General features: G+C 47.0%; 1 protein-coding gene across 5 annotated transcripts in view; it reads right to left on the reverse strand.

The window, feature by feature from the left end:
* The window catches only part of LTBP2 (latent transforming growth factor beta binding protein 2), a 128296-nt gene that overhangs the window by 91840 nt on the left and 23604 nt on the right, over window positions 1–12852 (reverse strand). For all 5 annotated transcript variants that reach the window (XM_050955643.1, XM_050955645.1, XM_050955644.1 and 2 more), the window contains exon 3: window positions 8441–8684. In XM_050955643.1, coding sequence (XP_050811600.1) covers window positions 8441–8684 — 244 coding nt within the window. The remainder of the gene's footprint in view (window positions 1–8440; window positions 8685–12852) is intronic.

Below are 12852 nucleotides of genomic sequence, written 5' to 3' on the forward strand. Positions count from 1 at the left end.
TTTCTCTCTCCCACTGAGACTTAGGCTATGGGAATTTTTTTTCCTCCAGACATAACACAACATTTTTCCAGGTTGAATCAAGTTCTCTTATTTCTTGCCTATGTTTCTAATCCCTCTGGGTCCCTCATGCATGCTCTACACACAAGCTTGCACCGAAATAACTAAATTAGTTTTAATTCATACTGTTTGTCATTTCAGTGCAAGTCTGTGTGTGGAAACTCTCCTTTTGGAATAACAAAAGTCTCCCATTTTGATCTGGCTTAAGCAGTTTTTTTTATTAAACAAGTTTTTAACCAAAAAGTAGGGAAAATTTGGAATTTTGGGGGAAAATTTGAAAAGAAATTATATGTGAAATATTGTGTCTCAGAATGAACTGTGAATGAATCCAGTTTTTCTTCCCTCCTTCTACTTCCCCTCTCTACTCTACCTCTGCTTACCACTTCCCAGTCCCTTCTCTTCCCCTCTGCTTTGACTGTTCCTTATCAAAGCTTTCTCAAGGGGTTTATGAGCCACACACACAAAAAGGCCAAATTAAGATAGCACAGACAACCTTCATTTCCGCACTTTCTAACTTTTCACTGCTTGACCTTGTGGCCTTAATGTTCTTTTAATATGGGTCTTTTTGTCTGCAATTACTATAAAAACTGTGTTATAAATAATGTGTCAAATATTCTATATATAAAATATGCTGTGAACCGGATTTGTTAATACAGCTTCACACAGCATACCCATGCTGTATTTCCAGTGTCACCCTGCTCTGCAATACAGAGTCTAAAATAACAATATGACAGTTTTTCTTTCAGCTAGAAAAATGAGAATGAAAAAGTAGATTAGGGCTTTTCTACACAGGGACATCCAAGAAAATTAATCCAAATTAATTAAAGGGCATGAATGTGAAGTGGGTTAGTTAAATCCCATTCAGTCCCTGTGTGGATGCTGTTAATCAGAATTAAAGTGGCCTTAATTCAGTTTAGTTTAATTCACAAGTGCTGACAGCTTTAAAATGTTAGAAAGCCAAGTGATTGTCTATAGTGCCGAGATGGGGGCTACATGCCATGTGATTTTAAAACAGTATTTTTAAACTTCTCTTGGACAGCTCTAGTTTTTCCTATAGGCTTCCCAGCCTACTTGCCAAAGGCTTTCAACTGTGTCAAAACTGGAGAGAGGCTGAGATCTGAGACTCAAGAGTTCTCTTTGCTCCAAGTAGAACTGCTTTTTTAACATAATTCCATTTAGACTGGCATTGGCTTTTTAGTTTCATGGTTTTAACAAGGTTTCAAATATCCACTTGCAGATGGCTCTGGATCAAGAAACTTACATGTTTAGCTGCCTCGGGAAAATTGTTGCTAAAGGAAAGTGCCCTAGAAAGTTGTGAATAAGGAAGGGCCTGTCTGCATTAAGGAAATGTCCACTGTAGCTACATTGGTGTTGTGTAAGCACTGTGCATAAGCATGCCACGCAGGTGCGAAGTGGGGCTTGGACCCATCTGAGTTATCCCAGTAAACTGAGGGTCAAATTCCAGGGTATGTGTGGTGTTGTGAATATTCTGCTTTGGTTTTGAACCCAGCAGAGTGTGAAACCTTCAGCAGAACATGCATGTGAAAAGCATTTGCGTATAGTGGCTTTTTGGCCAAGTTAAGGTCCCATTTTTTGAAGCTAGTTTGATGTTACTAAACAGTATTTCTTATTAACTTAAACTGAGTGACAGCCTTAAGTGAACAGAACAGCTTGAGGCATGTACAATATGTACACCATTTGTAAGGCTAAATAAGAAATTCCAGCTGGCACTTTGTGTGCTGTATTATTTAACAAATAGTTATGGACACTCAGCAGTGGCAATACCGTAGTTAAGGTTGTAAGAAAGCATCCATTCTAATCCTGAATGTGTAAATTCAGGGTTAACTAAACAAAAGCTTTTAGAAACATTATTTTGAAAAAATTAGGATTTTACCTTTCCCGAAGGTCTAATTTTCTTTTGGAATGGCATCTTCTAAAGCCAGCTGGGTCTCAAAACTTGACAGCCATCTTATCTGCTAGTTCTCAATGAGAACTGGCCCAGGTGACACTTTTTACCAAGGTGGGATTCTAAATTTCTGGTTATTACAGGCTGCCCTTGAGCCACGGTCTGTAATTTTCATGAGAAATCTGAAGATTGTTGCAAGCTCCCCTCCACCTAATCTAAGTTTTCTTTTCAAATAAGTGTTCTAGCCCTTTGTTTGCCTTCAGAATTGGAACCCATCTCTAGGTTTATTGTGTTCTTACGGTAAAATTTCCTAACAATCACAGATTATTTTGATTAATTGTTAGAGGGAGAAAAATACACATTCCCCAATCACTAACCCCAGCTGCCCTCACCTTTCTCCCCTCATTCGAGATCCTACCATAAATTTTGCTCCCTGCAGCTGGTATTCCTAACCCTAACACAGAGAGCACAGATAGTGGCAGAACCTTTACTTTTTCCCCTCAGGTGTCATGTGAATGCTGAGGAGAAGGCAGTGCCAAGAAGAGGTGCCACTGAAGTGAGAGTGTTGTGAGTAAGTCCTTCTCCGCACCTTAAAGTCTGAAATACCAAGCATGCTCCTACCAACCACTTTGTTGAAACAAAGTCCTCCCACAGGCAGCTCTCTAGTCTCCACAGTTCAGCCCCAGCAAGATGTCCATGCAGTGTGTAAGCACCTTAAAACAAAGCTCTTTCCTCTTCCCAGGCCTGGGCTGCTGGGAAACTGCTCTAAAGGTCCCAGTGGCCCTTCCTTGCTTGCTGTACAGCCACAGTCCAGCACATGTGTCATTTGGGCAGGAGGAGCCCACCAGATAGATTCTGGATACAGATTTATGCACCGCATTCCCACAGAAGCAACTTCCTGTGATCCCAGCAACGGGGGGCCTCCTCCTCACACACTGTCCTGGAATTAACATGCAGGTGGTTGCAGGACAGAGGCCATTCCTAGGGGAGGGGCCAGGGTTATATTTCCTGCAGCTCCTTCTTATTCAAAGAATTCCTGTTTGTTTACTTCAAACGTAGAAAAACTGAACTGTTTCCATTTAGTTTGACTTCTGGGTCAAGGTGCAGCTCCGCCTGCCTGATGGACTGTCAGGGCCTCCCTTCTCTCTGGGCAGGGATTCAGGCTAGTGTGACACCAGCAGAGGATCTGTGGCTAGGCCAGACCAGAAGGGCAACACTTCCCAGCCACTGACAAGCCCAGAACACGCCTCTCTAGCACTCGCCACACCAAAGGGTGCCGTCCCCATGCCTCCCAGCTCTCACACTGCACAGGACGAGCTTCCTGTGGCTGCCTCCAGCCCACTACCAGCTTTGACTCTCTACCAAACGTGGCATGTAATAAAGGGGCATGGAAAGTGCCAACTCTTTCCCAGTCTGAATTTTGGGAATGGAGGCTCTGGTCCCACCAATCCTGAAGACAGCCCAGGAATTCAAAACCCACCTCTTTCTCCCAGAAGCATGTGTCTTCAAGTATGGGAACACCAGACATGCAGAAAAATGGAGCATGGACTCTCCCCTAGGCTCCAGGGGAAGGGAGTACAGTAATAAGCAGTGTGGGGAAGCCAAGGATTCAGTGAAAGCCGTGGAAGATTGTCCTGGCAGGGCAGGAATGGGTTCCACTAGGGAGTACAGGAGGACACTCAAGGTTGAGGCCAATATGCAACTTTCCCTCTGCAGTAGATGTGGTTAAATGTGATTACCGCTGATGTGGACACAATTCTATCCCAGGGATGGGAGTTAGGAGATGATTTTACAATTTAACTCCAAACACACTTGATGCCAGTGAGAGTGAAGAGGGGAAAAACCTTTATCCTAGATAGCATTGCTGTCTTCAGTTCACAACAGGGGGCTTTTGGGAACAAGGGCTCAGCCTTCATGACATCATTGGAGCCTTTGCCCAGCTCATGTCAGCTCTACCTCGTCAATCAGGCTCCAATCTAGGTTGCAGATGGCTATCACCAGGAGTCATTCCTTGGATTACCATTGACATACCACTTCCCTCAATCACTAGGACCTCAGTCTCCCTGGGACCCTCACCTCACTCAGAGAAGTACCAAAGATTGCCATATTAGGCCAACCCATTGGTCCATTTAGTCCATCTCCCCATCACCAACGGTTGCCAGTAGCAGATGGAAACCCCATCTCAGAACACACCTGACCTACCAAACCCTTTCTCTGTATGTCAAAGGGTTTCTAATCCCCTCAGTTCAGGACAGTTACCTCCTATTGAGGCTGGGGGTATAACTGCGACAGTACACAGCCCCATGCTGACCAACAAGGAAACAATGAGACAGTGTTCTACCTCCTCAGTCTGTATCCATTTCTCATCTTATATTTAGCCTGTGAAATGCTTGGGGCAGGCTGTCTTTTTGTTCTGTGTTTGTACAGCACCTAGCACAGTGGGATCCTGGTCCAGAACTAGGTCATCTAGGCTCTATGGTAATTCACATACATAATATATTCTCAGAACTGTTGGGGTCATGTTTTCCAGCCTCTCTCAGGGAGCACTCAATAGGGACGCATGCTAAGGTCTGGTTCCCATAAATCACTGCACCTGTTTCCCATGCTAGGACCTTGAGATGTGAGGTGATGAGCAGTCTGGGCACGTTCACTACAAGCTTGTCCATGAGGACAGGCAGCTGAAGGGCAGGTTTCCATCCCCAGAAAACAGTATTTCCACCACTCCATCCTTGCTCTTTGCCAGGACAGCTGTTGGCATCAGTCACTGCAGTAAACCACAGAAACAGGAGACCACACAAACTGAGGGGTCAGGGCCATGGCTACATGGGCTCCTCCAACAACTCCCCCAGGCTCATTAACCTGAGACCGAATGTGCAAGTGAGGCTAATCCCCATAGTTAGATCACAGTCAGCAACATTCATCTCAGACAGGTCTATAACCACCCTTGGGGGCAACTGGGCTCTAACTTTTGCCAAAGGCCCTGCTGAAAAGGAATTTGCCATCTCTCCTTATCAAGCTCTGTACCTGTTTGGCACTTGTCCTGAAGGGAACCTTGACGGAGCCGTTCCCATGGCAGAGTAGCTGAGGCCAGGATAACAGTACAGAGCAGACAATTAAAGCACATCCAAGGTCAAGCTGAAGTAACCAGCAAAGGAAATGGGCAGCACCAGCAGTGAGACTGTGGGAAAAGCTGCGAGTGCCAGCTCCATGGGCTTGGTGGTGAGTGAGGTTTCTCTCCACATTTCAACACCAGCCAGTTGTTTTAGGATGACAGCTGGAATCCCCCACAGTACAGCCCAAAGACACAGCGGGGCACTCGCTACTCAATTCTGTAACACAGCCAGTCAGAATTTATAATCACCTCCTGGGGCCTGTGAGGGAATCTGCCCTGTAAGCAGAGACCTCTCCTTGGGGTACCTCACAAAGCCCTTCCTGTATGCCACAGCAGAGGGGACGGATTCGCCACACAGAAGGAGGAGACAACACACTGAACACCGTGGACACTGAAAGCCGTCGGGGTCCTGATCATCCCAATCCTTCCAGGAAGGCAGTTTGACAACCACCTTTGTCTGTGGCTTTCACAAGTCTTATTCAATGTGAACAGCTCTACTGTTCTTGTCATGGAAGGTCCTGCTCGTCAAGGGAGATGTGGTGTCTCAGGTAGCTCTGTTCAAAGATTTATTCAGAGTTCAATGGATAATAATGTCAAGTGGAGCTCAGGGATGATGTACTTGTGGCTCAGTAAGCTGGCTCCTGCACTCTGCTCCCACTGTAGTTTTGTCAGGACTTGTGTATTCACTGCCAGAGTAATCCAACCTGGAAGGAACACTGTGGCGGGTTCCATATCTGTCAGTCTTCTGCCTTGCTGCAGTTGAAAGAAAGCATTCTGGGTATCCAGGATCAGTGAGGAGGAATCCAGGAGGATACTACAGCTGTGCCATGTCCTGACCTCTGTGCACTGGGACACCCTCTGTTGTGATGGGTGATGATAGGGGCCTAACTAGTGCTCCTCCCTCTTCCTTACAGCATCATCTCTGTCTTGCCTGGATTCGACTTTCACCAGACACACTTCAGCCATGTGCTTATTTCACACAGGCAGTAGGACAGATGGAAAACGCAGTCTTCAACTGACTCATGAACAATTCCCTTAACATTTCAAGCTTTAAATAATTTGAACTCACCCCAAACTATAGCCTTCCAAGATTAGATGTTTAGAAATATCTCCAGCTTGGCCTTTCCCTTTGCTCCAAAATGGGCAGGCACACAGCAGTTTATTGCCAGTTTCGCTGATAAACTGCACAGACTCAGGAAAGTAGGCAGATCTAAAGGACAAATTGCCATTCCCTACATAGCTATGAGTAGCACTGAAACAGAAAATCACAGCACATCAAAGAGAAAAGGGAACAGAATCCCAGGGTGCCAGAGAAGATGGCTTCTGGGCTGGCCTCCCCGAAAGGGTCATCACCTCTTCCTCTCCATCACAGAGAGAAATCCCATGGACATCACATATATAGCTTCTACACAGCACAGTTCCAGTAGTCTCCAACAAAATGAATTTCACCAGCTCACCCGCTGGATAGGACACAGGTAGGATGCAGGCATGCTTTCTGGAGCTGGACACAAAGCCAAGCACTTTGCTCAGACATCCAATAAACACTTACAGAAGTACACTGATATGGATCCTGCAAAACCCCCGCCCATTACATTACTGCAAAGGTACAAAACAACAAAGTGATACTTTTTTTGGAATATTCCCAGTAGTAGCTGGAAAGTGTATCACCCTAAGGCTTACAGGAAAAAAAGCCTACACTTACAATGGGACTTACAAAATACGAGATATGGGACAGATTATAGCTTGGCTTAGAGGGAGCTGGGCTGTAGCCAATGAGCTACTTTTAACACACAAAAACAAAGAAACGACAACCACCTCAAGCTCATGCCATACAGTACTCAATCTAGAAGGGGTTAGTTTCTCTTAGACACAGTACCAATAAACAAAAGCTGCAGAGTTACATAAGCATAACAATCCTGCACCAGATACCCACGCACCTACTATAGTACACTACCATATACAAGAACTATATATAGTAGTGTAATATAAGTGTGTAACAGTTACATGAACCCTTTGCTCCTAGGATCTATGATGATAGGCACCTTGGAAACAGCTGTGTACATTTGTATACTATCCCAAGTACCTGTGCTCTTCTCTGCATATAATAATATTCTAATAATAACTCAAACCAATATTCTTACGTAGGCGTGTTGCTTGGACACACAAAAACCCACCAGCCAGTCCTCCTGGCTGAGACCATTAAAGATGCTACTGAACTGGACAAAGGACAATACTATTAAAACTTGGGGAGGCTCTGTCCTGGGATACATTCACCACTAAAGCGCCTCCTTCTGGCTGCCCTGAGGATTAGTTCCTTCCAGGTCTGATGCCCCCTTCTGTCACTTGCTAATGCACCCTTCCACCTCGTTCTCTCTCTGTGACTCAGGGTGCTCTCTCTTCATGGCTTGGCTATCTGGCCATGTCATTTGTGCTTTCCCCTTATGGGGATATAAAAGTCCCACAGGATGAACAGTCCCAGGCAGGCTGCAAATCCACTGCCCTGACTGTGCCACTTCTCGAGTGGCTGGTAGGGGAACCTGGGCCCAGCTTCCAGCTCAGGGACCCTCTAATCAGCAGCCAAGGTCTGCAATGTCCCACCTTGCTACCACTTCCCTGAGCCTTCTCCTAGTCCACCTCTCCAGGCTTTCACTCCACCACCCTTCTGGATAACCCTTCTTCAGGGCCTCAATCTCCTGAGGTTTCGGCTCTCCACCTGGCTTTCCTTCCCTCCCTCACTAACAATCAGAGTGGCTGTAGGCTCCCTCACTGCAGGCTGTTTTCTGCTGCCAATTTCCTGGCTTTATACTAGCCCCGCCTGTTCCTTCTCACTAGGCTCCTTCCTCAGTCTGTGGCTACTTAGGCCACCGACAAAGTGGGTATTCACCCACTAAAGCTCATGCTCCAATACGTCTGTTAGTCTATAAGGTGCCACAGGACTCTTTGCTGCTTAGGCCACCTAGTTCCTCTCAGGTGTGGCCTATCTGCTTATCTGGCTCCTTCTCAGTCTCATTAACCCTTCCTAGGCCAGTGTGGGGTGAACACTCCACCACAGACTCTTCCCCACAGTTGCACTTGTTCCCAGGGACCAGGAGACAGTGATGGGGACAAACCTAGTTCTGTTTTAGAGGGGATTCAGGGTAACTGCCCCTGCACCAGTACTCTGCAGCTCTAATAGCCCCAAGGAAGAGCCTGTGACTTGGATGGAAGCTAGATCTTCTGCACGGCAAAGCATAGAACTATTCCTTAGGGCACTGACTGGGCCTGGGGATGAGAGCTTGGGGCCTGGCCCAGCACAGCACAAACCCTGGGGTTAATTTTCATTTGTCAAGGGAATCTGGTTCCTGTTGGTAACTGGAGCGACTTACCCAGCTAGTGCTTGCTTCAGGATAGGTGTCTGGGCCCCTCTGGGTGACCCTTCTCTCTCTGCACTGCCAGCCCTCTTCGGAAGGGAGCCTGCTGGGGGCTGGAGGGCTGCCACAGAGCCAGGAGGATGGTACACTCGTTCTGGAACGACCTCTTCACATTGGGCGCCCTGGAAACCCGAGCGGCAGATGCAGAGCTGGGGTCGGCTGCAGGATCCCTTGTTCTGGCACGGAGGGTCACAGACAGCTGGAGGGACATGGAAAGGAGTGAACAGAGATACATGGCTCCCAGTGCAACAGGCCAATGTTGCCCTCTCCATACAGTTGCAGTTTAAGGAGTGGGATAACGCAACCTGTCCCACCCCTGACACAGACAATTAAAGGAGGCTTCCCTTCCCCACCATTCCTTGGCTAAATCCCAGCTTCAGGAGAGACCCTTTTCTTCCCTCAGTCAACTCCTAAGGGCAGGTGAACTGCTCAGACTTGGGTGAAGAGGAAGATCAGACTGACACATTTCACACAAGTCACATCTTTTGGGTTGCTACTGCTCTGGGCCAGGGGTGGCTCTATGTCTTTTGCCGCCCCAAGCACGGCACTCAGGCAGCCTTCAGCGACATTTCTGTGGGTGATCTGACGGTCCCGCGCCTTCGGTGTACTCACCGTCGAATTGCCGCCGAAACTGCGGGACCGGAGGACCTCCCGCAGAAATGCCACCGATGGCTGCCTGACTGCTGCCCTCAGAGTGACCAGCAGGCCGCCCCCCGCGGCTTGCCGGCTCAGGCACGCACTTGCTGCGCTGGTGCCTGGAGCCGCCCCTGCTCTGGGCTAGACTGGAACCAGCACCCTGGAGGTGAAAGTCTTGGTACTAGATTACCACAGATCACTAATATGATCTACGAGAGAAAGAGCTCTGAGAGCTGCTACTCATCCCGCCACAAGGGGGCTACTCCTGAATTACTTCAATACAAGTGAAAGCAGAAATGGGCTCAGAAGAGCTTACAATCCAGTGCCCTGATCCCCACATGGAGCTCACTGCAAGAAGAAGGTCTCAATTAAGCTGAGAACAACAGGAGCTGCAATAGCACAGAGAGGGATTGGAGAAGGGAAGCATGAGGCAGAAGACAATATGGCTCTAGGATCCCTTGGGAGTTGTTTTATTAGATTTCATTTTATGATATTGATTTATTATTCTATTTCATGGTTATATTTTATGGATCCCCTCCTTGATCCCTCTGAGCTCTCTTGTCCTCTCTGGAATATTTCTCCCCTTCCCCTGCCAGCTAATTCTGAAGTCACCATGCTCAAATTCCTCAGCAGTTAAAGGGACTTACAGTTCATTAACTTCTTGCCCAAATCATTCTCACAGCCTGTGTGTGTTCCTAATTACAGCACATCAGCTTCAGCTCTGACTCTGGGAGGAAAGTGCCATTAATTACATGCTGGGCCCTAATGCTTCCCAAGTTAACAGGAGCCAAATTGGGCTTATAATCCAGTCAGTAATAGTCAGGAAATCACAGTTCACTTCAGTGGGATCAAGTTAGTCATTCTCCACTGGGCAACAGCTACATGGCTCATGGCTAAAGGACACCAAATGGACATCATCTTCCTTAATGGAAGGGAAGCCTCAACCAACAAAAGCCCCTCCGGAGGGTTTGGATTTTAGGTCTATGGGAACCCGTTTGGATAATGCAAGAACAATTCAACCTTCACTTGCGGCTCAACCTGAGCCCAAACGGACCCTTTCTGGGAGGGCTGAAATGTGCAGTGAACATTTCTATCACGGTTATTTCAGATTGTGTGGCTCCCCCATGAGCCAAGCAGAAGGGGCGGGTGTCTAAGGCAGTCTGACATACCAGCCATGTTCTCAAATAGCAACATAGACTTTTAAGGCACCTCTCTTGTGTTCGGGTTCCCATACAACACCCATCACTGGTGTCCAAGCGCCAGTTCATCACTCAAGGCACATGGACAAAGAAAACATTTACAAACCTGACCACACGTCACCTCTTCACCAAGCTTGACTCACTCTCAAATACCTCCTCCCCCAGAATCCAGAACAGAAAGGCCTCGCAGCCCTATAAGACCAGTGGGGATGGGTCCTGGTTGAAAATGGCCTGCTACCAGCCCTTTCTCAGTGAGATCACAGGCGTGTTGGCTTGGTTACTTAAAAGTTGACTGCTGTGTTACTGTACCGGGAGAGAGGCAGGTCTCAAGGATGGGCAGAACCCAAACCACTTAGGGCTGTATAGGCTAAAGCCAACAACTGGAATTACATCCCCCCATGAAGTGAATCGGCCATCAGTGCAGATCCCAGAGCACAACCAGGGTCCCAGTCATGCAAAAATTCCACCATGTCAGTGAAGTCTGACACTCCGGGGTTTGATGTCATTTAGAATCAGAGGATCAGGCATCCTGTGCTTGCAATGTTCATGACAAGAGTGCAGAGCTGTGCAGGCTTCATACTTCTGTCAGAGAGGGTGGATAGAGGAAGGATGTGCGAGTTTGCGGGGATTTTGAAAAGAAGGCTTGAAATATTATGGGATGAAGAACACTGCATTATGGGAAGTTGACCCCATGCTCCCAGTCACCCCTGCATGACTCGTTTTGGCCCCAATAGGCATTGCAAAAACATCCCAAAACACCCTGTGCTGGATGGTTGTGAGTTGCACGGTGGGATATCTACCCACAGTGCACTGCACTCTGCATCGATACAAGCACTTCTGGTGAGGATAGCACTGCCAACACAAGCTGTGTAGCGATGGAACAATTGTTACAGCAGTATGCTGACGAATTTAGGTCAACATAATTTTGTAGGGCAGACCTGGCCACAAGCTTTCGAGCCAAACAGAGCTCTTCTTAGGTCTGGGAAAAGTACTCTGAGCATCATAGCTAAATACAAGGTGGAACAGATTGTTTAGCATAAGTAGCACACATTCTAAGGGACCACTCAAGATAGAGTGGCCTGTTAATATCTCTGCAGTCATAGTACAAAAAGGGGTTGTTAGTGCATGGACTGAACACCACACCGGATTTATGGCTTATTACAACAATCTGTAACTCATTAACCCTCTCTTTTTATCCTGTGTCAGCACAGGTGTTAACTGGCCACTCTGCCTTGAATGGTCCCTTAGAATGTGTGCTAACTACTCATGCTAAGCAATCTGTTCCACCTTGCGTTTAGTGGTGACGCTCAGGTTACTTTTCCCAGACCTGAAGAAGAGCTCTTTGTGGCTCAAAAATTTGTCTCTCTCATCAACAGAAGTTGGGCCAATAAAAGATGTTACCTCACCCATCTTGTCCTCTAATATCCTGGGATGGACACAACTACAATTACACCACATATAGTATATTCATGTCAGCTTTAAACTCTAGTACTTTATCAGGAGCCCAGCCATCAGAGACCAGCCTTCTAGGAATCCATGAGCTGCTGAGATAAAGTAAGTGAAAGAGAGTGGGGTCAGTCCCATTCTGTCTTCAGACAGTAGCGGAACTGCCGAAGCTGAAATATTCCAGCCCTTGGATCTATCCCCTACCAAGCTGTCCCAGCAGACTTAGAAAAGAACTTGAAAGCCCTCTGAACACTGTTTTTCACCCACTCAAGATGCATAACAGAGGAAAGAGGGCTGATCATCTGACAGCAGCAGCATTGCCAACCCCCAGCATTTAAAAATCATGAGTCAGGCCCTGAAAAATCACAAGCTTCTCAAAAAAATTATAAATATTGGATTCTTTTTATTTGCCTTCCAGCTCTTAGATTACACGCAACCTGACGCAGGTCACGTTTCAAGCTGTTCTCTGCACCATTAGGGGTAGAAACATACTCTTTTAAAATGAAAACTGAGATTCTCCAGTAATCACTTGTCTCTAGGAGTTGGGGCTTTAAGGAAAAACAACAAATATTGCACAACTCACGATAAAATCATGAGAGTTGACAACACTGCAACAGTATTAATCAAAATAATAGTAGGTCTAGCACGGGGTGGGCAAACTACAACCCAGGGGCTGCATCTGGTCCTCCAGGCATTTTAAGGCCCTCTGGGGAGTGGGGTCTCAGGCTTGCCCCGCTCCAGCTGGGGAGCAGGGTTGGGGGCTTGCCCCACTCTGGCTCCTATGGATAGGGGCAGACAGCTTGGTTTGCTGATCTGTCTGGGTAGGAACAAAGGAACATTCCAAGTGGTTGCAAACTTTGTCCAGTAAATTAAAACTAACTCACCCACTCTCCCCAATCCTCAGTTTAGCAGGAAGTGTCCAGGTGTCCCAGAATTTTGCATGTTTCTGCATCTTCCCAGCCTTTGAGTCTCAGGAAATTCCCTTTTTTCCCCATTGCATTTCAACCCCCAAAACTGGAAAAAGCCACATGGCCAGAGAATTTTGCCCAAGGTCTGGATTCAGTCATACACACAGATAATGACAAA

The sequence above is a fragment of the Gopherus flavomarginatus genome, chromosome 5, assembly GCF_025201925.1.
Source record: "Gopherus flavomarginatus isolate rGopFla2 chromosome 5, rGopFla2.mat.asm, whole genome shotgun sequence".
NCBI lineage: Eukaryota > Metazoa > Chordata > Testudines > Testudinidae > Gopherus > Gopherus flavomarginatus.